The sequence below is a fragment of the Papio anubis genome, chromosome X (assembly GCF_008728515.1).
Source record: "Papio anubis isolate 15944 chromosome X, Panubis1.0, whole genome shotgun sequence".
NCBI classification, from domain to species: Eukaryota; Metazoa; Chordata; class Mammalia; order Primates; family Cercopithecidae; genus Papio; species Papio anubis.
Genome location: NC_044996.1, coordinates 34,847,339 through 34,870,476, shown reverse-complemented (window position 1 = coordinate 34,870,476; position 23,138 = coordinate 34,847,339). Strand labels below are relative to the sequence as shown.

General features: G+C 41.0%; 2 protein-coding genes across 2 annotated transcripts in view; one reads left to right on the top strand and one right to left on the bottom strand.

Annotated features, from left to right (window-relative positions):
* Positions 1-8,214: 8,214 nt before the first annotated feature.
* PGRMC1 (progesterone receptor membrane component 1) lies at positions 8,215-16,420 on the top strand. Its single transcript, XM_009198180.2, has 3 exons — positions 8,215-8,653; positions 12,265-12,420; positions 15,101-16,420. Exons 1-3 carry the CDS (start codon positions 8,326-8,328, stop codon positions 15,202-15,204), a joined length of 588 nt encoding a protein of 195 aa, XP_009196444.1. The 5' UTR covers positions 8,215-8,325; the 3' UTR covers positions 15,205-16,420.
* Positions 16,421-17,889: 1,469 nt separating this feature from the next.
* The window catches only part of LOC103880867 (A-kinase anchor protein 17B), a 91,368-nt gene continuing 86,119 nt past the window's right edge, over positions 17,890-23,138 (bottom strand). Inside the window, exon 4 of the mRNA XM_017954266.3 lies at positions 17,890-22,144. Within this exon, the coding sequence (XP_017809755.3) occupies positions 20,495-22,144 (1,650 nt within the window). The 3' untranslated portion in view covers positions 17,890-20,494. The remainder of the gene's footprint in view (positions 22,145-23,138) is intronic.

Genomic DNA, 23,138 nt, shown 5'->3' with positions numbered 1-23,138 from the left:
GCAACCTCAGCTCACTGCCACCTCCGCCTCCTGGGTTTAAGTGATTCTCGTGCCACACCCAGTTAATTTTTGTATTTTTAGTAAAGACAGGGTTTCACGATGTTGGCCAGGCTGGTTTCGAACTCTTGGCCTCAAGTGATCTGCCCACCTTGGCCTCCCAAATTGATCTTCTCATTTTTTAAGAGAAGATTTTTATGTCAGAAATGCAGGTTTTATGTAAAAATCTATTGGTTAAGTGCTTACATCTAATATTTTAAAAATTAAAATAATGTGAGGGTCAAATAAACATGTGTTCAAGCCAGCTGTAGTCACCAAGGCTAACAATTTTCAACCTTGGCTTAGAACATTGTGCAATGAGCCTTGAAGAGAGAGAGACCTCTGCCCTATATTCTCCTTGGGATCTAATTCAATGCCAGTGGTTTCAGCTACCACCCATAGTCTGATACCTCCTGTCTTTACCCCTCCAGTCCAGACCTCCATCCTGAGCCCCAAACCCAAATACCCGATTGGACATATTACTGGATAGCACCACCAGAATGTTCCTTCTGCCCATGCTTTTCAAACAGTAATGTGCATGTGAATCATCTGGAGGACTTGTTAAAATGGAGATTCTGATTCAGTACGTCTGGCATACTGCCCAAGATCGTGCATTTCCAACAAGCTCCCAGCGGATGCCAAAGCTGCTGGTTTATGAACCACACTTTAAAACACAACCCCCATTTGCATACAATGTCCTTTTTGCAAGTTTGCTCCTCCTGCTATATATCTTCTTTTGATGAATGATATGCCATCCACCCATACAAAAACTGGGGGCATAAGTCAGATGTAGAAGGAATGGGAGAAATAGAGGAGGAATCCAAAGTCCTGTCCCACCCAACTCCTTAACATTTATCACATGTATCCTTGCATTTGTGTCCTCACTATCACAACACTGATTTAAGTCTTCATTTTCTCCTGCGGTAAGGCTGGTGTCCCTGCTCCAGTCTCCACCCCTCCAGTTGCAACCTCCATGTTCCTATGAGCACGACACTTCGAAAAAGCAAAATGATCTCATGTAAAGCATGGGCTCTGGGGCCAGACTGCTGGGTTTAAATCCCAGCACTGCCTCTTACTAATTGTGTGACTTTGGACAAGTAGCTTAACCTATCTATGTATTGGTTTTTCTCATCTATGAAAAGAGGATGATAATAGAACCTCGCTTGTAAGATAAACGAGATTTGAAGCAGGAAGGGGAATGACCCATGAGAACATCTGGGGAAGAGCATTCTAGACAAATGGAATCACATGTAAAATGTTCATAGCACTCACATTAGCCGCGACATTGGCCACATCATTCCTAGCTTCATTATGGTTGGAGTGTTGAGGGTAAGGAGAAAGTAGAAAGAGATAAAGAGATAAAGCTGGACAAGTAATCTGAGGCCAGATCATGGAAGGCTGGGTTGCCTGGGAAAGAGACTCTGTGATGGAGTTTGCCATGTAGAAAATTGACTGAAGAGTGCTCTTGGAATCGACACCTGAAATATAAGACAAGGGAGTAGGATAGGGCAGAGGGAGAAGCTGAGCTTCAGTGCAGTCACAATGCAGCTTCCATCAATCCCACAGGGAGTTCTGAGCCTGGTATGACTCTTCAGAGTTTTCCTTAGATGGAGAAAGGGAGACAGGCCTTTATATCCCTGTATTGGCCATTCATTACCTGCAGGCTGCACTAAGAAGGATCTGTGACTTTGGGCTAGAAAGCTCTCGTTAGCCCAATGCAATCTCAGGAAGAGGATTTCGTTGCAAGCTGTCAGTCATCAACACTTTCAGCAGTTGGGGACCTGGGAGAATGAGTGCGTGGGTCCTGAAGTGGGGGTGGGAGGTGAAATCTGGGTAGGTATCACACCACAGTTGGGTAAACCATGCCAAAGACTCTGGACTTGATTTCACTGACAATGGGGAGTCATTAGAGGGTTTTCCTAGAATGGGACATGGTGTTTCGCACCTCTGTACCTTTGTTCAGAATGTTTTTTTGTTTTTTTGTTTTTTTTTTTTTGAGACAGGGTCTCTCTCTGTTGCCCAGGCTGGAGTGCAGTGGCACGATCATGGCTTACTGCAGCCTTGACCTCCTGGGCTCAGGTAATCCTCCCACATAGCTGGGACTACAGGCATGTATCACCACAACCGACTACATTTTTGCATTTTTTTTGTAGAGACAGGGTCTCACAATGTTGCCCAGGCTGGTCTCAAACTCCTGGGCTCAAGCAGTCCACCAACCTCAGACTCCCAAAGCACTGGGATTACAGGCGTGAGCCACCGCACTGGCCCCAGATTGTTTCTTCTATCCCAGTGTTTCTGACCTGGATTGGAATCACCTGGGGTGCTTGTTCACATGTTAGAATGCAGGTCAAATAGCTTAATGGTAAACAGCCAAGGTTGGAACCAGACTGGCTATATTTGAATTCTGACATTCCACTTACTAGCTGTGTGACAGTGGACAAGTTCCTTAACTTTTCTGTACCTGTTTCCTCAGCCGTGAAAGGGGATAATATAACCAACTGCCTCACAGTGTTTTAGGAAGAGTACTCGAGTTAATCCACAAAAGGGCTTAGAACATTGCCTGGCAAGTAATAAGTGCTCAAACAGTGTCAGCTATTACTAAAGATTCTCAGGCTTTCCCTTGGACCTACTAGATTAGAATCTTTGGTGGCTGGTCCTAGGAGTGGACATTTCAATAAGTGCCCTCCCCTTCTCCAGATTATGCTGATCTTCACTAAAGTTTGAGAACTACTGGTTCCTCAGAAAATTTATCCCCTTCCTTGTCCACTTGGTGAAATTTTTTTCTTTTTCTCTTTTTTTTTTTTTTTTTTTTTACTGATAGGCCTAACTGGTGCCATGAACATTTTTAAGACTCAGCTCAGTGTCATTTCCTGTATGAAACCTTCCTAGATCACACCTCCCACCATCCCTTGCCAACCTCCCCCTTACCATGTGGAGACCTCAACCGCAGCATCTGTAACCTTTTGACCATCTGTCTCCCCTTGCTAGACTGTGAGCTCCTTCTTTGAGGGAAAGTACTTTGCATCCGTAGGCTCACCACAGAGTTTAGCATAGAGCTAGAGCTCAATCAAGGTTGGCTGAGTGGATGCAGATGGGCAGGTTCCTTTGGGGTCTCTTTAAAATCTCAGCACGAAGTCTCCAGTCTCTGAAATTGGGAATGTGGATCCATACACCATCACTCAAGACATAGTTGGCAACTGTAGAATTTTGTTTTCTAGTCTTTAAATTTTTTAACTTTTTATTGCTTGTTACAATAATAAAAGGAGTTTATATTCATTGGATAAAGAAGATAGCAAAAATTACCTAAAATTACCTATAATCTCACAACCCAGAGATAACTCTTAACTTTTAGGTGCATTTCCTTCAGATTTTTTTTTCTGTGCATGAGAATTTAACATAATGGGTTTCCATACTCAAACTCAGGTCCACAGATATTTATTGAGCACCTACTACATGCCAGGCACTATTCTAAGCACAAGGAATATAACAGTGAAGAATATAGACAAAAGCCTCTGTTCTTATGTACCTTATGTTCAAGTTGGAAGAGATTTAAAAAATGAGAAAAGATACTGTATATTAGGAAGCAGTAAATGCAATGAGGGAAAATGAAGCAGGGAAGGAGGATGAGGAGTAGGAAGAAGGTGTTGTGAGATTTGAAAGCAGTGAGGGAATGACCCATGAGAATGTCTAGGGAAGGGCATTCCAGACAAATGGAATGACAAGTACAGAGGCCCTGAATTGGAAATATGGCTGCTTGTTTAAAGGGCAGCAAGGAGGCCACTGTAGCTGGAGTAGAGTGACCAGGGAAGAAAGTGGTGAGATCCTAATGTCTTAAAGGTAAGGGTGGGTAGAGTACTGCAGATCCTGTAGGGCCTTGTAGGTGCTGTAAGGACTTGGGCTTTTACTCTGAGTGAGATGGGGAGCATCTTTGGATACTTAGGCTGTTTCCAGATTTTGCTATCATGTATCATGCTTTGTGGTTCTTCTACACAAATCTCTGTTCACGTCTCTGAACACTTCTTTAGGGGAAATTCCTGGAAGTTAGATTTCTTGGCCACAGGCTAGGAATAGTTTGAGGCTTTTAATGCATATTGCCAAAGGGCTTTCTAGAAAGCCTAAACTCTTTTACAACATAATTAAGTTCAACAAATATTTATTGCGTGCCTACTATGTGCCAGACATGGTGTCGGGGCTTGAAATACATTGGTGAACAAAATGAATCTTGCATTCTAGCAATTTTACTCTTGCCAATTGTGTCAGAGTGCTTGTTTTGCTCTGTGCTTGCCAACACCAAGTATTACCATTCTTAAAAAGCTCCAAGAAACAAAAGAGAAAAAAGAACACTCCAGTCATTTGAATGATGAGAAATGGTGCGTTGTTATTATGTTCCTTTGGATTTATTTGCTTCCTAGTAAGGCTGAATTATTTCCCAAACATTTTCTAGCTAATCAGCCAATTGTTCTATTTTTCTTTAAAAGCTCTTTAAAACCTTTGAAAATAATTAAAAGGAGAGAGAAAGTTTGAAAACACTAAAAGACTTAACATGTATCTTGGGAAATAAGTAGTCCTTGGGTCAAGTACATCAGCTTTAGGAACTGATTTGGAGCCAAAGAGCATATTAAGGCAACCCTCATGTTCTGAAGGGGGCTTTTTATTCAGGAGCACTCTTGCTTATTTCCAGATAACTTGAGAACTGCCACCCTGGAGGAGACCATTCCACTCAGCATTGATTCTGACATGAGCCTCAATGATGGGATGCTTTTCTTCAACAATCTCTACATCGCAGTGTTAGCTAATAGCCCACTTTATTGAACATCAAATCTGGTTTGCAAGCATTTATATTTTTAAACTGTATCACTTCTTGAGGTGTTAAGTTGCACAAGTTTTCTACCCTCCATGTGAAGCAGGACTTCCTTTAATCCATTATCCTCCAAGGGGACACAGAGGTGTAGCAGAAGAGACACTGGACTATGATAAATGAGAATAATAAATCCTCGCCATCCCTCCATGAAAACACTTTCCCCAGATTTAATAGTGGTTACCTTTGAGGAAAGAGAATCAAGAGTGAGGAGAGGGACTACAGTTGTCTTCTGTATCTTCCCATAGTTTGAAGTTTCTAACTTTAGACAAATATTACTTTGAAAAAAACATTCCAGCAGGCTTTATCTGGGTGGGGAGCTAACGGCTTGGTTTTTGTTTTGTTTTTTACTCTGTGTCTCTCTTTATTGGGAAAAAAAAAAAATGATAAAACTTTTATTATATAAAATTTCCCCCAGTTTTATAAAACAAAATGTGTGTTTGTGTGTGTGTGTGTGTGTTGCATATCTGCAAGAATATAAGCCAAACGGCTAATGTATGGGCCTGATTTAAGTACTGTTTGGGGAACTGGGAGAGGGAGAAAGGAGTTTCATTTTTTACTTTATACACTCACGTATTGTTTAAGTTTGTTATAGTGAACATGTATTATCATTCTACATTTTTTTCAGAAAATAAATAATAAACCATTTTTTCCCCCTGAGGTTAAAAGTGACATGTGCCCATTGTGGATGATGTAGAAAGGTATAAAGAAGAAACCAACAATCACAACAGTTAACATTTTAGCATGTTTCCTTCCACACTTCCTTTTATGAATTTTTTGACATAGTTGAATTCATACTGCGTATAGTGTTGTATCCTGTTTTTCCCTCAAGATTAAAACACAAGCATTTTGCCATGTCATGATTGTTGTGCGGGAGAGATGACTGGGCCGGTGGCACAGGGGTAACAGAATTTACCAAGACAGCTTTAGTTAAAAGAAGGTAGATTTATTAGAGAAAGTAGGAAAATATATGTTGCCAGAGAGACAAAGGGCAGCCTGCAAGAGAGGAGCCAACTGCCAGGAGATGAAGGCTTGCTGAAAATTTTATAGGATGGTGTTTATGCTGTCTGTTGAAGAGGTCTTTGTGCAATATTGATAATGCCAAGGTTGCAATGAGCTAACTTACAGGTGTCTGGCGATAGCTGGGCACGGGAAGACTGTGAGTTATTTGCGCAGGAAGGCTGCATTTTGGATCATGAAGAAAGGGAGATTTGTAGCTTATTTGCTTTTTTCTTTTTGCTATTTCATGCTCCCACCAGCCTGATTCCCTTTCCCTAATTAGGACTCCGCAATGATGATATTTAAATGGCCTTTTAATGGTTTTGTCACAATTCAAGTGCATTAATTAGTCATTTTATTTGAAGTCGGACATTTAGGTTGTTTCCAGTTTTTCTGTATTAAAAATGAATCTCTGCTGAGCATCTTAGTAATGAAATATTTGTCTGCATTTCTGTCTCCTTGGGATGGATTCCTAAAAATGGAATTACTAGGTCAAAGAACAGATTTCTAGAAGTGGGATTAATGCATAGAAAATATTTTTATGGATAATGAAAGGTTATACCCAACAGCGTATGAGAGTTTCACCACTCTCTTGCCAATACTGTGTTATCCTTTTTTTCCCTTTTATCTTTCCTGTAGAAAAGTAGTAGGTGATAGTGGCATCTCCATGCTTTTCTTTTTGTTACTAATGAGACTGAACATGTTTCATATGCTTATTCACCACTGGCGTGCTCTCTTTTGTGAACTACCTGTTCCTATTTTTTCCCATTTATTGACTAGAATCTTATACATTTTATCAATCCAAATGAGTTCTCAAAGAAATATTAACCCTTTGTCATATTAGTTGCAAATGAAAATATTTTTCGTAAGTTTATTAGCTTTCTAAATTTTCTTGGTCATACATGTTAAAAGAGATAGATTCTAACTATAGCCAAGTGCCCTCAGTTTGAGCCTGTTTCCCCATGATTAAATTGAAGAGTTTTGACAAAAGATCTGGAGGGGCCGGTTCAGCTAATCCCAAATTTAGCTCTGAGAAAAATGCGTGGGCCCGATAGATACAAAGATTGTTTGGCTCATTACACTTTATAATGATTTAAGAAGAAGCGGGGGGCAGGGATGGAAGCAGTTTTTGCCAGAAATTTTTAGAATTCTGAGGTAAGAAGCCAATCTTTACTCAAGTCTCTTGCGTGTTGGGAGGAGTAAATTATGTGCAAGCCAACAGAACGCTTGGTGGAAAAGTACTGCTCTGGGCTGCAGATGCGTGCACAGCTTGGTTTTAATTATTTGTTTCCCTCTCTATCCTTTCTTCTGCTCCCCTCCCCCTGCCACCAGAAAAAGGGCCAGATTAGGACGAGGCAACCCCTTCCTCCGTGGAGGCCTGCTTCTGTGCAGTCTGTTAGCACATCAAAGGCCGGATGAAATACCTAGGAAAGGAAGGGACCAGGCCTAGGATCCTTCCAAACTCCCGCCTTTGTCTGGGCTCCAGCTCAGGGTTATTGTGACTGCCAAGGGTAGCCTGAAAGACTCCAAATGGAAGAACGCTGCCAAACAAAGAAACTTTCACATTATTCTGAGGGGGAAAAAAGAGCAACAAGAGAACGTTGCTTGTTAATGCCTGGTGACTGAGCAAATCAGTAATTGCAAAAGGGTTTTTCGGAGAAAAAATTCAAAGTTAACTGGGCGATCCGATTCGTTTCCCCAGATAATAGGGAGAGTTGTGCACTGACTTTAGCAATCCCGGGGGTGTCGGTCCTACAGCATCTGGGGGAGAATTGGGGAAGGGCCATCAAGGAGAGCGAATGGGGGTTCCCAAGGTGAAAATGAGTCGTGTAGGGCTCTAAGACAGAAAATGGAGTTCGAAGAACGAGTTTCCTGTCTCAAGACAGCTTGGAGGGCCCGGGAACGGCCGGGGGAAGATGAGGGGCTTCGGAACGGGAGGCAGGGAAAAGCCTGCAGCAAGAGAAAGGGAGTCGGTGTCTGGCGCGCATCAGGTGGTGGAGGGGCGCTCGCACAGAGCCCGGCAATACCGAGGCTCTCCCAGCGGGTCGGTCTGCGAGGAGCAAAACAGGGGCGCAGAGGAGGGCAGCGCGTGCGTCGCGCTCAGCTATAGGATGGCGCGAGGATGGCGTGAGGCTGGGCTGGGGCCTCCCAGGTAGAACTGAGGGGGGCACTGCGCGGCCGCGGGGGCGCGGCGCCGGACTCCAGAGGCTTTGTCGGGGGCCTGAGGGCTGCCTAACCGGACCGAGCAGGGCGGGGCGCTTAGGTGGCCTCGGGGTAGGCGGGGCTCGGAGGCTCCGCCCCTCCTGCCCCGCCTCCTCCCCGGCTAGTCTTTGGCCGCCGAACCCCGCGCGCCACTCGCTCGCTCAGAGGGAGGAGAAAGCGGCGAGTTCCGGAGCCCTGCCTAGCGCGGCCCAACCTTTATTCCAGAGATCATGGCTGCCGAGGATGTGGTGGCGACTGGCGCCGACCCGAGCGAGCTGGAGAGCGGTGGGCTGCTGCACGAGATTTTCACGTCGCCGCTCAACCTGCTGCTGCTTGGCCTCTGCATCTTCCTGCTCTACAAGATCGTGCGCGGGGACCAGCCGGCGGCCAGCGGCGACAGCGACGACGACGAGCCGCCCCCTCTGCCCCGCCTCAAGCGGCGCGACTTCACCCCCGCCGAGCTGCGGCTCTTCGACGGCGTCCAGGACCCGCGCATACTCATGGCCATCAACGGCAAGGTGTTCGACGTGACCAAAGGCCGCAAATTCTACGGGCCCGGTACGCGGCCGGCGAGGGGGGCTCGGAGACAAAAGAAGGGGGCCCCCGGCACGGGGCTGGGCGGGAGAGAGGCGAGGCGGGAGCGGGGCGACCCTGAGTGCAGGGAGGAATGGCGGCGAGCTAGGGTAGGCGGGCAGGGGAGAAGAGGCGCTCTAGAGGGGCTGCGAGCCAGTCGGGGACGCGGATCCCCGGCCCGCGCTGACAGCGCTGGAAGGAGGTTAGAGAAGGAAGGCTGAGGCGCTTAAGCCGGGGATGGGTGGGACCACGAAGCTCGAAGGCGTTGCGGGGGGACACATCAAAGCCCAGGCTGTTGAGGGAGTTTTCGAAGGACCTGGGCTTGGGGATTCCTGGAAGGAGGAGGGGGTAGTGTCGGGTTCTAGGAAGGAAATGAGGGTGTTCCGAGGGAGGCATGGGGGAGGGCGAAAGAGAGAAAAGGTCCAGACCTAGAGAAGAGGGGAAGGCCAATGACGCCGGGAGTAGCTTTGAAATGTGAGGGTATGGGAGAAAACGCCGAGATGGGATTAGCAGCAGGTAAAAGCATTGTGCCCGGTGGATAGTGATGTGTGTGTGCACGCGCGGTGTGTGCGCGTTTAGTGTATGTGATTTATCGGGTGTGTGTGTGTATGTGTGTGTGGTGTGTGCATGCGCGCTTAAAATGGGTCATGCGTCAGGTATGTGTGTGGCATGTGTTTGGTATGTGTGCGCTTGTGCTGTGTGTGGCAGATGGGGAAAGGCTGGAAGGTGAACAAGGAGGAAGGGGGCTGTTTGAGGGAGGAATAAAGGCTGAATGTGGTGGACAATGGTAACGTGGCAAGCTTTTAAGGTAATATGGTATTTAGTCTATAGCAGGTGAGAAAGGATTAGAAGCCGAAAAAAAAATTAAAATGGAGGGAGGGAGAAGTGGGAGGATACCAAGAAACAAAAGGAGTAGAGCTCTGAAGACTGCTGGGTGGGGGGATATCAGAAAAAGCCAACCAGAGGGAAATGAAGAATGGATGACTGCTGCACTGCTGAGCTGTTGGAGGAGGCAGGCCTGATGGGTTCCTTAGAGTCGAGGTTTTTGCAAACCTGGTTGCGTATCAGAATCACCTGATGCATCTGAGGAAAATTACAGATTCCCAGCCTAACCGCCAGAGCTGCAAATGAGTCTCAGGTGGTCCGGGAGTCTGTATTTTAACATGCTTCCCAGGCGAATTTGAAAAGCAGCCAGGCTTGCGAAGTCCTGCTTTATAGAATACTTGGAGATGAGGAAGAAGAGGTTTTCGCTCCTCCAATATGGACTCCTCTAAACACAGGGAGCTTAGAGGGTGTCCACATGGACGGTGCTCATTCCACACTGGCCTGAGAGAGGGAAAAGTACAGAAGGCGGGTACACAGGTCACACTCAGGCGTTCATTTTAATCTCCCAGTCCAACTGATCAAAATCAGATGTGCTAAGGTTGAGGAACTCAGTTTTTTCTTGCAGACATTTTATTCGTTTTTCAGAGACAGGGTCTCGCTCCTGTGTTGCCCAGGCTGGTTTTGAACTCCTGGGCTCAAGCAGTCCTTCCACCTCCACTTCCCAAAGTGCTGGGATTACAGGCATGAGCCACTGCACCGGGCCTGCGGATATTTTAGAATACCTGCTTTCTGTGGGCATGTAACTGTCAAAATCATTTGAAAACCACACACATTATTTGTCCCTTAGAGTAGCACACATAGATGCTTTATCAATAAAAATAATCATGTAAATACCTGTTAATATTGAGCTCAATATTAAAGGAGTGAAAACATGTGCATGAGGCATCATCATGACTGTAGTTTGCAGAGTCATTGAGAGGATGTCAGCCTGCGCATAGAGCACAAAACTGGGAGTCAGGCAACCTGCGTTCTAGTCCTGATTGGGTCATGACTAGCTGTGTGACCTTGTGCAAAGTATTGTTCTCTCTGAGCCTTAGTTTTCCCTCTGAAAAGTGATAAAGATGGCCTATTGTGAGACCTGTGTCTCTATCTTGCACTGTCATTCAGTGAGCCCATGACTACGTGACATCATGGTAGAAAGTGATGCTTCATGTTGTAAAAGATTCCTAAAAATTAGTCATTCTAGTGCCTGTTAACTCTGTGCAAGGCACTGTTGTAGATGTGGGAATATAGCAGTGAGCAAAACAGACACAAATCTCTGCCTATAGAGCTTACATTCTAGTGAATATACATTGCATTGAATAATATGTATTTTTTAAAGACTTTTAATGTTCCCACTAGACCTTGTTTAAATATTCTACGAAGTTTGCTTGGTAAAGACTCACTCTACCAAGCCAATGACCATAATTTCTGAAATGGTGAGTGAGGTTCAAACCATTACATTTGCCGATTCTCAAGCACTAGGTGCTGCCATTTCCACTAGAGGTGTACATTTATGAAAAATGTGGGCATTTTTTTTTTACCTTTAGTGGATGTGGCAGCATGTAATGATGATTAAAAATAAGCATTTTTCTTTGGAATTTTAATTGCATTTAAAAGTCATAAAATTTGTAAAAAATTTCTGAGCGTATTGTGGTTTCAGGTGACCAGGCCATGTTGAAACTTGATCTATTCTCATACTTGGCATGGTGGTTACCTACAAACATTTTAATGTCAGGGCTGCTATTCAATCTGCCTTGGGGGAAACAACACATTGTTTAAAGTACACTGGATTCTCTTCATTTAGTTGTGCAATATTTAAATAATTCTAAATATCCACTTTTTGTACCCACACTGGATTCTCTTCATTTAGTTGTGCAATATTTAAATAATTCTAAATATCCACTTTTTGTACCCACAGAATGATTCTCTGCTCTCTTAGACAAAAGTTCAGTGTAATATCACAGATAATCACATTTTATAGAGTTATTTTGCAGTATTGATTCAGTCTCTTTTCCATGAAAATTTTAGTATTTTCACAGTCGTCTCAAGCCCACCAAAAACAGATAATGAAGACTGATCTCTGTGTTATCTCTTATTTATTGACAGTGAAGGTTATGTAATGTGGATAGATTTTTTAACCACTGATACTGTTATAAAATGGTTCTCCTGCAGATGCCATGAGTTAATGTTTAATTGAGCCTTGGAACCAAAGATCGCTATAAGATATCTTTGTTTCATTAAGACATATCAGAATATATTTATAAGGAAATGTGTTTCCATGTACACATCAGTGCTTATTGTCTTAAGAAACCATAACTCTCACTGGTGTAGCCCTAAGTGCCTAGAACCGTCAGGCTCCCAGTTCAATGTTCTAAAGTTGAATTCTAACCCATGGACTCAGTATTATCTTGTATGATTCCCTACTACCACTACCCCAAGAGATCACTAACCACGTATGCCTTTTTTACTAGCTATTTGGAAACCACAGGAGACTGATGCAAATGTATAGCAGTTTGATTTACTTTTAGTTATTTAAAAGTTAAATGGCGACAGGGCTTTCTACGTCTCCTACGTAATGTTCAGAATATCGGCATTACTATGGTTTCCGAATAGAATTTGATATTCAAAAATGGGGCTATGTTGATGAATAGGGAAGCCATTTTCTGTGTGTAAATCACAGAGCAATTGACTGTCTAATAAAGAATTGATCTTTGGTTTTGTTTTTGAAGAGGGGCCGTACGGGGTCTTTGCTGGAAGAGATGCATCCAGGGGCCTTGCCACATTTTGCCTGGATAAGGAAGCACTGAAGGATGAGTATGATGACCTTTCTGACCTCACTGCTGCCCAGCAGGAGACTCTGAGTGACTGGGAGTCTCAGTTCACTTGTAAGCATTTTTTAAAATTGTGCCTGGGTCAAATTTCTACCAGTCATGGGGATTCGTGGCAGGACAATAGTTATTACTAAGCAGCCTGAAACTTGGGTGCATTTTGATAGGCTCCTTAATCTTGGACAGATCAAGTTCATGGCTTGAAGTAATTGTAGCAGTGCTGAGTCACTTACTATGATTACATACCAATTTTTAGCCAGTTCTCTATGGAAACTTGGGTTTCTGGTTTTGATTTTAAAATTTTTGAGAGAGTTGCACAGATTCCAAATGAGGATTTGGTGCTTGGTGTGTCAGGGAAAGGACAGTGGCCATCTTGGCTACAGAAAGGGATTTTCATAAGCCCTCTCTTGTAGAGCTTGCCGTTTAAAAGCAGCCCACATCTTTGTTGAAGAATGGGAGACTTGTATTCTGTGAAACAGCTTCTCTTTGAATCTAATTGAGCCTAACTATAGGCCTCATCTACAAATGATGCTTATAATGTGCCCAGGAACAATGGTGTCTGCATTTTTAAAAAGAAAGTAAAAGGAGATGCTTGTTTCTGGCTTATGCTATGGGCTGAGGTCTTTAGGGAGAAGTAGGAATGAGGGGTTAAGTTCAGATTTTGAGAATTCAGGAATTGGCTTCTGTCAAATCTAACTGTTTAATTATCACTCTAGCAATATTTCACTGCCGAGAATTTGAATAAGAGTCTTTCCCTGCTTTTATGAAACAGTGTATAAAGACCATGAGCATTATTTGAAGATCTTCCATTTAAAATGTCGTTTTCTATGTGTGTTCTCTATAATCAGTTAAATATTACATGTTCTCTTGGCTCTATCCAACCATTTTCTTTGAAAATAATGCTGACTTCAGAGAGAGTTCTGGATTAATAATTAGCCAGATGTGTCTCTGCCTCTGAGTTTGAGTCTCAAGCAGGCTACATATAACTTCCAAGTGTAGAGGCAAGTCTTTATACTTTGGAAAACATAGTTCAGTTACCTAATAGAGTCCCTAATTTTTGGCATCATAAGGATGCCTTTGTAATTAGTTTTCTATGTGAAACCAATGAATTGTAGTGTGTAACTTACAAAGCTCTATTTTCTAGGGCTTGCCTTCATCAATGGGAGAAAAAGTGTGATTTTTTTTTCCCACTTTAAGGCTAGCCCCAGATACTGTTGTGACACCTCAGCTATACTCAAAGCTGGTGTGGATTCCCCTTAAGGCAGGTTTCCCAGGTGCCACCCAGCTTTTATTTGTCTCCCACAGTTCCAATTGTTCCCAACAGTTATTTCACACAAAAGCAGCTTTAGTTACCTTGTTAGACAGGTTGGTTACTCCTCTAATTCCTACTCATATTCAGGAAGAGGAGACTCTTGGCTGCGGACATTCAGATGATCGACCCTGCATTAGTTTGGCTACAGTGATGTGGTGGTTTGCTGATGCCATCTCTTCTCAAGTCTTTTGCATTCTGGTTTTCAGCCTTACATCTGTTTTCTCCAACACCTCCAGTCATCTCCTGGCTCCTTTACCACTTCCTTTAACCACCTGTAGGTTTTTCTCTGTGATGGGAAAAACATTCTGTCTCCTGCTATCCTCTTCATCTATGAGACTGTTATTCCTTCCCTTCACTGTCAAACTTCTTACAAGTTTTTGCTCCTAACCACTGCTTCATTTCCTCTCTATACCTTCTTCCTCCCTACAGTATGGCTTCTATCCCCACAATTGGATTGAACTCTCTTTCTGAAAGATTTTCAGGGAAACCTTTTTTTTTCTTGCCAATCCTGACTTCACTTGTCCATTCCATGTTGTAGATGTCCTGTCATGTGAGCCTCCAGAATGGCTTCCTCCACAGAGTTTCCATTTTGGTCCATGGGAACTCCAATTTTCACTTAATTCATGCTTCCAGTTTTCTTTCAAAGTACTTCTCATTCTGTCCTTTTCCATTCCCCTGGACACCACCCTACTCCTGGCTCTGGTTCCTTTGCATCTGGATCTGCACGCTAGCCTCCGGATCGCCCTGTCCCCAGTCTCTCCTTACTGAAATCTGCCCTATGCACCACATTGATAATATTGTTGTTAAAACACTATTTTACTGTGTCATTCCTTCGCTTGTAAACCTTCAGTGCCCTTTGCCACCTATAAGTCCAGTCTCCTCAGGCTGGCTTTTCAGATCTTTCATAATATTTCCCCACACTACTTAGCCAATCTTATCTCCTACTAACTTCTAAATGTTAACTACTCCTGCCAACTTGGTCTCTTTACTGCTTCCCAGATACATTGTCTCACCTGTATGCATTTGTACATGGCGTTTTCATTTTCTGGAACTCCCTCCCTAAATCCTTGTATACATTTTTTCCAAAATATATCCTCCTTCCATGAAGTATTCTGTAACCCTTCTGATGAACTCATAACTTGCCCTTGTTCTTCTAAACATTCCCTACACACAAACAATTCATTTTGACATTACCTTGCACACTCATTGCCAGACATTGCCACCTGTTTTATATGTCTATCTTCTGAATAAAACGAATTCCCTGTTAGCAAGGACAGTGGTATAAACCACCTTTGTATCCTTCAAGAAGCCCAACACATTGCTGAGTATATTGTAGGCCTCTAATAAATGCTTTAAATTGAAATGTGGTAATGATGTTTTAGAAAGAATGAGAATGACCATTTGTGTTTTCTTCTCTACCTCCAGTCAAGTATCATCACGTGGGCAAACTGCTGAAGGAGGGGGAGGAGCCCACTGTGTACTCAGATGAGGAAGAACCAAAAGATGAGAGTGCTCGGAAAAATGATTAAAGCATTCAGTGGAAGTATATCTATTTTTGTATTTTGCAAAATCATTTGTAACAGTCCACTCTGTCTTTAAAACATAGTGATTACAATATTTAGAAAAATTTTGAGCACTTGCTGTAAGTTTTTTAATTCACATCACTAGTGACACTAATAAAATTAACTTCTGTCTTAGCATGCATGATGTGTTTGTGTGTCACAAATCCAGAAAGTGAACTGCAGTGCTGTAATACACATGTTAATACTGTTTTTCTTCTATCTGTAGTTAGTACAGGATGAATTTAAATGTGTTTTTCCTGAGAGACAAGGAAGACTTGGGTATTTCCCAAAAAATCTTAAATGTGCACCAAGAACAAAGGATCAACTTTTAGTCATGATGTTCTCTAAAGATAACAAATCCCTTTTTTTTTTCTCAATTGACTTAACTGCATGATTTCTGTTTTATCTACCTCTAAAGCAAATCTGCAGTGTTCCAAAGACTTTGGTATTGATTAAAGCACTGTCCAGTAACAAAATGAAATCTCAAAACAGAGCTCAGCTGCAAAAAAGCATATTTTCTGTGTTTCTGGACTGCATTGTTGTCCTTGCCCTCACATAGACACTCAGACACCTTCACAAACACAGTAGTCTATAGTTAGGATTAAAATAGGATCTGAACATTCAAAAGAAAGCTTTGAAAAAAAACAGCTGGCTGGCCTAAAAACCTAAATATATGGTGAAGATTGTAGGACTGTCTTCCCAAGCCCCATGTTCATGGTGGGGCAATGGTTATTTGGTTATTTTCCTCAATTGGTTATTCTCATTTGAAATGAGGGAGGGACATACAGAATAGGAACAGGTGTTTGCTCTCCTAAGAGCCTTCATGCGCACCCCTGAACCACGAGGAAACAGTACAGTCACTAGCCAAGTGGATTTTAAAGTAAAGTATATTCATAAGGTAACAGTTATTCTGTTGTCATAAAACTCTACCCACTGCAAAAGTAGTAGTCAAGTGTCTAGGTCTTTGATATTGCTCTTTTGGTTAACACTAAGCTTAAGTAGACTATACAGTTGTATGAATTCGTAAAAGTATTATATGAACAGCTAGTGAGATTTCAAACTCTTGTAATTGTGGTTAAATAGTCGTTGTATTTTCTTGTGAACTGTGTTTAATGATTTTACCTCAAATCAGAAAACAAAATGATATGCTTTGGTCAGTTAATAAAAATGGTTTTACCCACTATAGTGTGGTGACTTATTTAAATTTTTTAAAAAACCTTATTCTAGGGAATCTGATTCAGACATTTTACTTTGGCTTAAAATTCAGTTTCACTTTTGAGTGCAGAGTTTTTGTATTCCAAAAGAAACAAGCGGCAAAATTTCACGGAGACCCCACACCAAAAACCAAATACCAGCTTGTCCTGTTAAGACATAGTGAATTGAATTGCTTTTTTTGTGACTTGTCAAAGTTTTGCCTAAATCAGAACTTTCTAAACTGTAAATGGCAGATCTCCACCTTGAAGTCTATAGCCAGGTTCTTAAGAAGTAGTGTTACTGAAGACTTTGTCATTGCCAAGTACTAAGGAAGGGTTTTGGGTTTTTTTATGTTAATGAATTTCCTGATCAGGAAAGTATCAGGATCCTTACAGTAGCAAAGTTAATTCACCTCATATCAAAAGAAGAATAACAGATTTGCATATGCAGTCAGTTGTATAAACAAAGACAACCTATTAGTGTTTTGTCATTTTAATGTTAACATTGGCAGAGTTTTCTTACAAGAGATATACTCCCTGAACCAAAGAAATTTCAATTTTTCATGTTATCAAACCACATTGCAGGTACTTGTGAGTTTTTTTAATGTGCTCTTTTTTTTCCCACTTGGTTTCATTCACCAAATGTTTGAGTGCCTGTTTTGTGCCATGTAACATGTTATGCCTTATGCTTTGAAGAGGGAGTGGGGGAGACAAGTTGGGCCCACCTTTGCAGCCTGAAATCTCATGTGCATGTGAAGATTAGGCTAAGTTAAACAGGCCAAGAGGAAAATATCTAGAGCAAGCTTGTCTAACCCATGGCCCACGGGCTGCATGCAGCCCAGGACAGCTTTTAATGTAGCCCAACACAAATTTGTAAACTTTCTTAAAACATGAGATTTTTTTTTTACAATTTTTTTTTTTTTTTTTTTTTTTTTTAGCTCATCAGCTCTCATTAATGTTAGTGTATTTTATGTGTGGCCCAAGACACCCAGGGCTGAAGGAATTAGGTGAAATTCCATGGAGTCAATTTTGCTACCTCTTATTAGCACTGATAAAATGTGCTAAAGGGAGGATCATCTTAAATCTAAATATCATGATTTCAGTTTGTCCAAAATGAAAAGAAAACTATGGTCTTTAGTCCCATGAACTCTGACAATGTCAGTTTCCACAAAACAGGAAAAGTGACATAGAAACGATATTAAAATCAGGCATCTGTATTTCCACAGAAAATGTTATTGTGGATGTGCAACATGCTAGCCAATACATGTGATAAATGAACAAATAATATTCACTATGATTATTTTTAATATATCTGACAATGGAATATGTATTACTTCTCTAACAATGCAAATGAGAAAAGAGATCATCAACAATAGCACAAAGCAGCATACTGTAAGTAGAAACTTTCCCCCAAAGGTGGACTTATCAGCATTTATTTAAAAATGAGTATTTTAAACAATTTTGCAACAAGTAAAAATATGTTTATTTGGTTCTTATTTTCAAAATTACCAGGTTACATGGCTTTCTACCTGAGAAATTTAAACAAATTGAAAGCACATTGACATATTTTTAGTCTTTTTGCATTACTACCAGCAACCCATACAACGAAAAACATGAAAATACCTTAAGACAAAGATTAAAGTTCAGACCCTTAACAGGACATAGAAAAAGATATGATAAAACACTTATTCACTACTTAGCACAACAAAAAATAGCAGTGTTCATTAAGAAGGTGGTTACAATATTTTAGTTCTATTTTACTCCTTACTAAGCCATTCAATTAAAAAGTACAGGATAAGTTGTCTTCTTCATTTAGGGCCTACACACCAAAAAGGCTGACTCTTTTATAAGACATATAAAAGTCTAGGGTTATTCAGAATGTAAACATAAAACCAGTATTTTTACTTTCTTCTAAGTCCCAGGATGGTATTTAGAAAAAAAAAGAGACAAAAATGTTATATAGAAATGACTTAGCCCCAGTTCTAATACACATAAAAATTGCACATGCTGTACTCTGCAATTTATTTTTATGTCTGACTACTGAGCAGCAAACTGTTTTCATGTCCAAAATCTCTGCAAAGAAAAATCAAGTGACAATGAGTTTTTTTCAAAACAAGCATAGCTGCTTCTCATTACAAACCCATAATATTCTTTGTTTTAATGGCATGACACATGAAAAATTAAGAGGCAGGTTTTCGTCAAAGGAAAATAATACCTGGTTACTGAAAGTTGCCTGACAAAATACAAGCTGTTAGTAGTTTAAAAGTCTACTCTGGACAACAGTACTTTGAACATTAAGTCAAGGCACTTGCCCCATGAGCGGTGTTTTTCAGATTTGACAAGCCAAATCTAGTTTTGATGGAAGAGTCACTGGCTTGAAAGTGGAATTGAACCCAAGGGAGCCAACAAATCATCCACTGGTTATTATATTATTAATAATAAACAGCATCTGCTATGGTACATTCATTTCTGACTTCTTGCATGTACTAACATAGCTCTATGATTAGAAGAGATTGATGAAACAACTTGTGGCTCTTCCTTCAGATAAATAAGATTTTGTAGCCCTTTCACATACCAGGTTGCTCAAAAGGCTGATTATATGCACACATTGTGATAATCTGGGCAGCTACAATGACTGGCATTCTACCTGGCTCTACCAGCTGGTACTTTACTACAGAATATCAAATTAAGGGTGTATGAATGAATCATGTCATATCAAAGTGTTGCCCTTTACTGCTTCTGTGGATTTAAAATCACTTTTTCCTGTTGCCAACAGTCTCTAATCTCGTTAATGTCTTCAATTACCAGGTCAGGCATAGTTTTGTTGGAGGAAAAAAAAAAAGGCAATCTATTGCCCCTGAGGTCCTAAATACAAGGTAAGGCAGAATGAATCAGCTGAGCTTTCTATAGAACATGCACTGCACTAAAATGTAAGTCTTCAAGAATCCATAAAATATCCCAATTTAAAAACATTTATGAAGTCAAAAACTAGTAGGTAAAAAGATCAATTGCTTATGTTGAGAGTTTACAAATCCTACACATACACATTTTTCTCCAGCTACAAAACTATAGGCTTTTCTCTTGACTCTTTTTAAAAACTCAGTGGCATCACTAAGGATTGAGAAGAGAGGCACTTGTTACTGTTTAATAAAGTTCAGTTTGGGGGATATTCAGTGACTTTTTACAGACTGATGTAACCCAGCCCTGAGTGAAAGGATTACATAACCTGAAGTGGAATAGTCACATCCTCTCTTTTCAAGTGACATTATTGGTGCCCCACAATTTTTCAGTATTTCCTTTTGCAAATTCCACTGGTTATATTACTTCAATCATGCTGTTTTTCTAAAATGGAAAGATATGGGGTTCTTAAAAAAAAAAAAAAAAAAAAAACTCTGCTAATGGGTTTAAATACTATCCACTTAAACCTCAAAGGACAATCTAGACCACTTTTAGATTCTTCTTCCAAGACTTTGTCTTGAAAAAGACAACTCTTTGAGTATTTAAATGTAGTAGTAAGATGAATTTGCTCCTGGTGGATGCTCATGCAACCCTTTAATGTCATGAAGAAGTCTATGTTCTAACTGTCGTCTCTTTTTTCTACAATTATTTCTAAATAAAACTCAGGAAAGTTTGTTGCTGCACGTGGTGTTTCTGACCAAATCAAAGAACATGTTAAAGGATCATTATTCATTCACTGTTGTCATCTTTGGAGATAAATGACACTGAATGATGATGTTGTGACACCTAAGGAGCCATAGAGGGCCATCTCAACCCCTCTCGATGTTAATCTGCTCCTTCACTGGCATAGAATTAAAGTTTTAGTTGAACTATAGAAATGTCTATCCTTGGATCAAGTAGCATTTAAAAGCTTGAGCAGGGTCAAATACAAAACATTATTTCTCTTGCCAAAGTTGAAAGCATAGGTCAAAATGACTCCAGGTGTATTGGCAAGCTTTGGAAATATAAAACACACAGGTTCTGAAGCTTTTAAATGCTGCTGTCTTGCTGTGTAGTTGTTAATTACATGGCTACATTTGGTTTTAAATTTTCTTCTTGTAACATGTTTACTGTGAAAAAGGATACTCCTGATCTAAGTGGCCATCAAAACATTTAAAATTTAAAGAACCAGTGCAGTTATTTCCTGAATAGCTTCCATAGTCAATATACTCCTGACCATTTTGTCTACTATAGTGATAATCAGAATTGAATTTGAAATAGTTATAATTACATCCTCTAAACCTTCTTGAATTCTGGTTATATTCTGACTTCCAAGGAGTCCCTCTTCTTCTGTGAAAATTACCAAAATAGAAAGACCTAGCCCTTCTTGATGACGTTACGGGCACCTGAGAGGGCCCATAGTTCACTTTCTGATCCAATGCACTATCACTAAACCTCCCCTCTAGATAACTGGAACTGGGTTCCTGGTAGTTATCTTCGTCAAACAAGTATTTGGGAGCTATCTGTTCCTTCATTTGGTCATTGTTGTTTTCATGTGTAATGAAATGACTTTCACCCCTACGCCATGAACATATCCATTTCGGTTCATACTCAGACTTCCTGCCTGGTGTCCTAAACCTGTAATTAGAGTATTTTTCCTCACCATCACTCCTCCACTTTGAAAAAAATGTCTGCTGACTCAACCTTGTATTTTGTTTGCGTGTGATCATTTTGTCAGTGTCAAGAGGTTCTTTTTCTGAGAAACTATTAAATGTGGCCACAGATTTCTCTTTCTCCTCTTTGTTTATACTAAGGGTTTCACTGAAGCATTCAGAATCACTACTAATTTCCTCTAAGAAATCTGTCAACTGTAAATCTAAGCCTATTGACTTGTGGGGTGTGGACACTTGGCTTTTCCTTGTGGATTTGGAATCTTCAATATAAGTATGAGTCTTTTCCAACAGACAGCTATTTCCATCAGTTGGGGACAGCTGACCACCAGCTTTATGGGCTGTCTCCTGGCAATGAGTTTTAAACCCATTAGTACATTCTTTGGCATAATCTACTTTTCCTCGTTTATGCTCAGGATCCTGAGTACAAACGTTTGATGAGTAATCATTTTCTTGAACCTGTTCTTTCCTTTCCAGGTTTTCCCCTTGGCTCGAATTGATTGAGTGATGCCTACGCTTTCTCAAACTAATCTGAAATCCATCTCCCTTAGTTTGGACATCCCTCTGCCACTGACATGTGCCTGCTACCTGACTTGTTTCTAGGCAGATACGAGTATATTGTGGAGCTTCATAATAATTGAAAAGATAGTCAAAAAATGCATCTGTTTCATGGATCTTAGGTTTCCTGCCTTGGCCTCTCCCAGATAATTTGGAACAGGATTCACTAGAACTGTGGTGATCTTCATTTTCAAGAGACTGGCCTTTAATTATCGTAATCTCCAAGGAGTTATGCTCAAAAAACAAACTGTATTCATATTCTTCATCACCTAATAATATTCCAGTTCTCTGTTTTCTAGAGGAATACCTTAAATTTTCTTCCCCAAGGCAGTGGGAAGATTTCTGTAAGTGATCCCTAGTTATTTTCTCCATTTTTTGTTTTTGCTTATTGTCTGACTTGGCAACCTGATATTTTGATATTTCCTCTTGATTTTGAAGATGCAAAGTGTTTAGCTCTTCTTCCTCCAGAGTTTTCAATGTGTTCCCTCGAGAAGCATTAGCTTTGGTGCCAATAATGTCGACCTCCTGTGGGTTAAACTGTGTGGATCCCTTCAAAGAAAAAGATTAAAAATCTCTCATGAAAAACTGAACAGATTAAAAAATTCCAAAGACAAATTGTGCTTTCTGACATTGTTCTGAAGAGACTTCTAATACCTGGGATAGATCCAAATTAGGAACAATATTGCACTGAGGAAATAGAGGGCAAAATTAAATGTCTTAGTCTAATATGAACTGTTTTGAGTAGGTCTATGCCCATGCTTATGTGAGAAGGCACCACACTTTACATAGCCTTCAAAGCACATGACTCTTTTCTCACTTGTTTGAAAATCAGTGCGCCTGATGTTCCGGGTATTGTGCTAGGAGCTGGAGATACAAAGAGGAATAAGAAATGATCTATAGCCCTCCCAGAAAAATCCCAGTACAAGAAAAGACTGACGGGTGAAATGTATATCTAAAAGGGTCCACTAGCTTAAAAGATAAACTGTCTTTCTATTCATACCAGCCTCTTACTATGGACTGCAGGTAAAGCTGTCTCTGAGTTTCCTCCCCATCTCCCTGTGCTCAGTAAAAAGCAAGGCAGCAAGTAGCAAATGTGGCCGTGATCATGGTTCTATCTGCAATCATGTCTGCAGTGCTATCTGCTCTCCATAACCGCACAGCAGGTGAAAGGTGCTGCCCACAGGCCCCATCCTGCTGGAGGCTTTGTACTGTGCTCCCACTGACACCTGACACACATCAGAGCACAGTGCCTACATACTACCTGGGATTAGAACCTGGAGTCCCAGGTTCTAATAATGGATATTAGTATTTACGAGGCCAAGAAATCAGACACCACACACATAGAGATAGATTCTTTAGGAGGAGTCACCCTCAGAGGTCATTAAGGAAAATGAAAAGAGATCCAGCTAGCCTTATTATCAATGTAAATGTGACATTTTTCTGATCCTGATTTCACTAAGTTTGATTGTCCACACTAATGAGAAAAAGGTCAAGATTGCAAATATACATAAAATTTATGTAATCCTAATGGCATTTACTATTC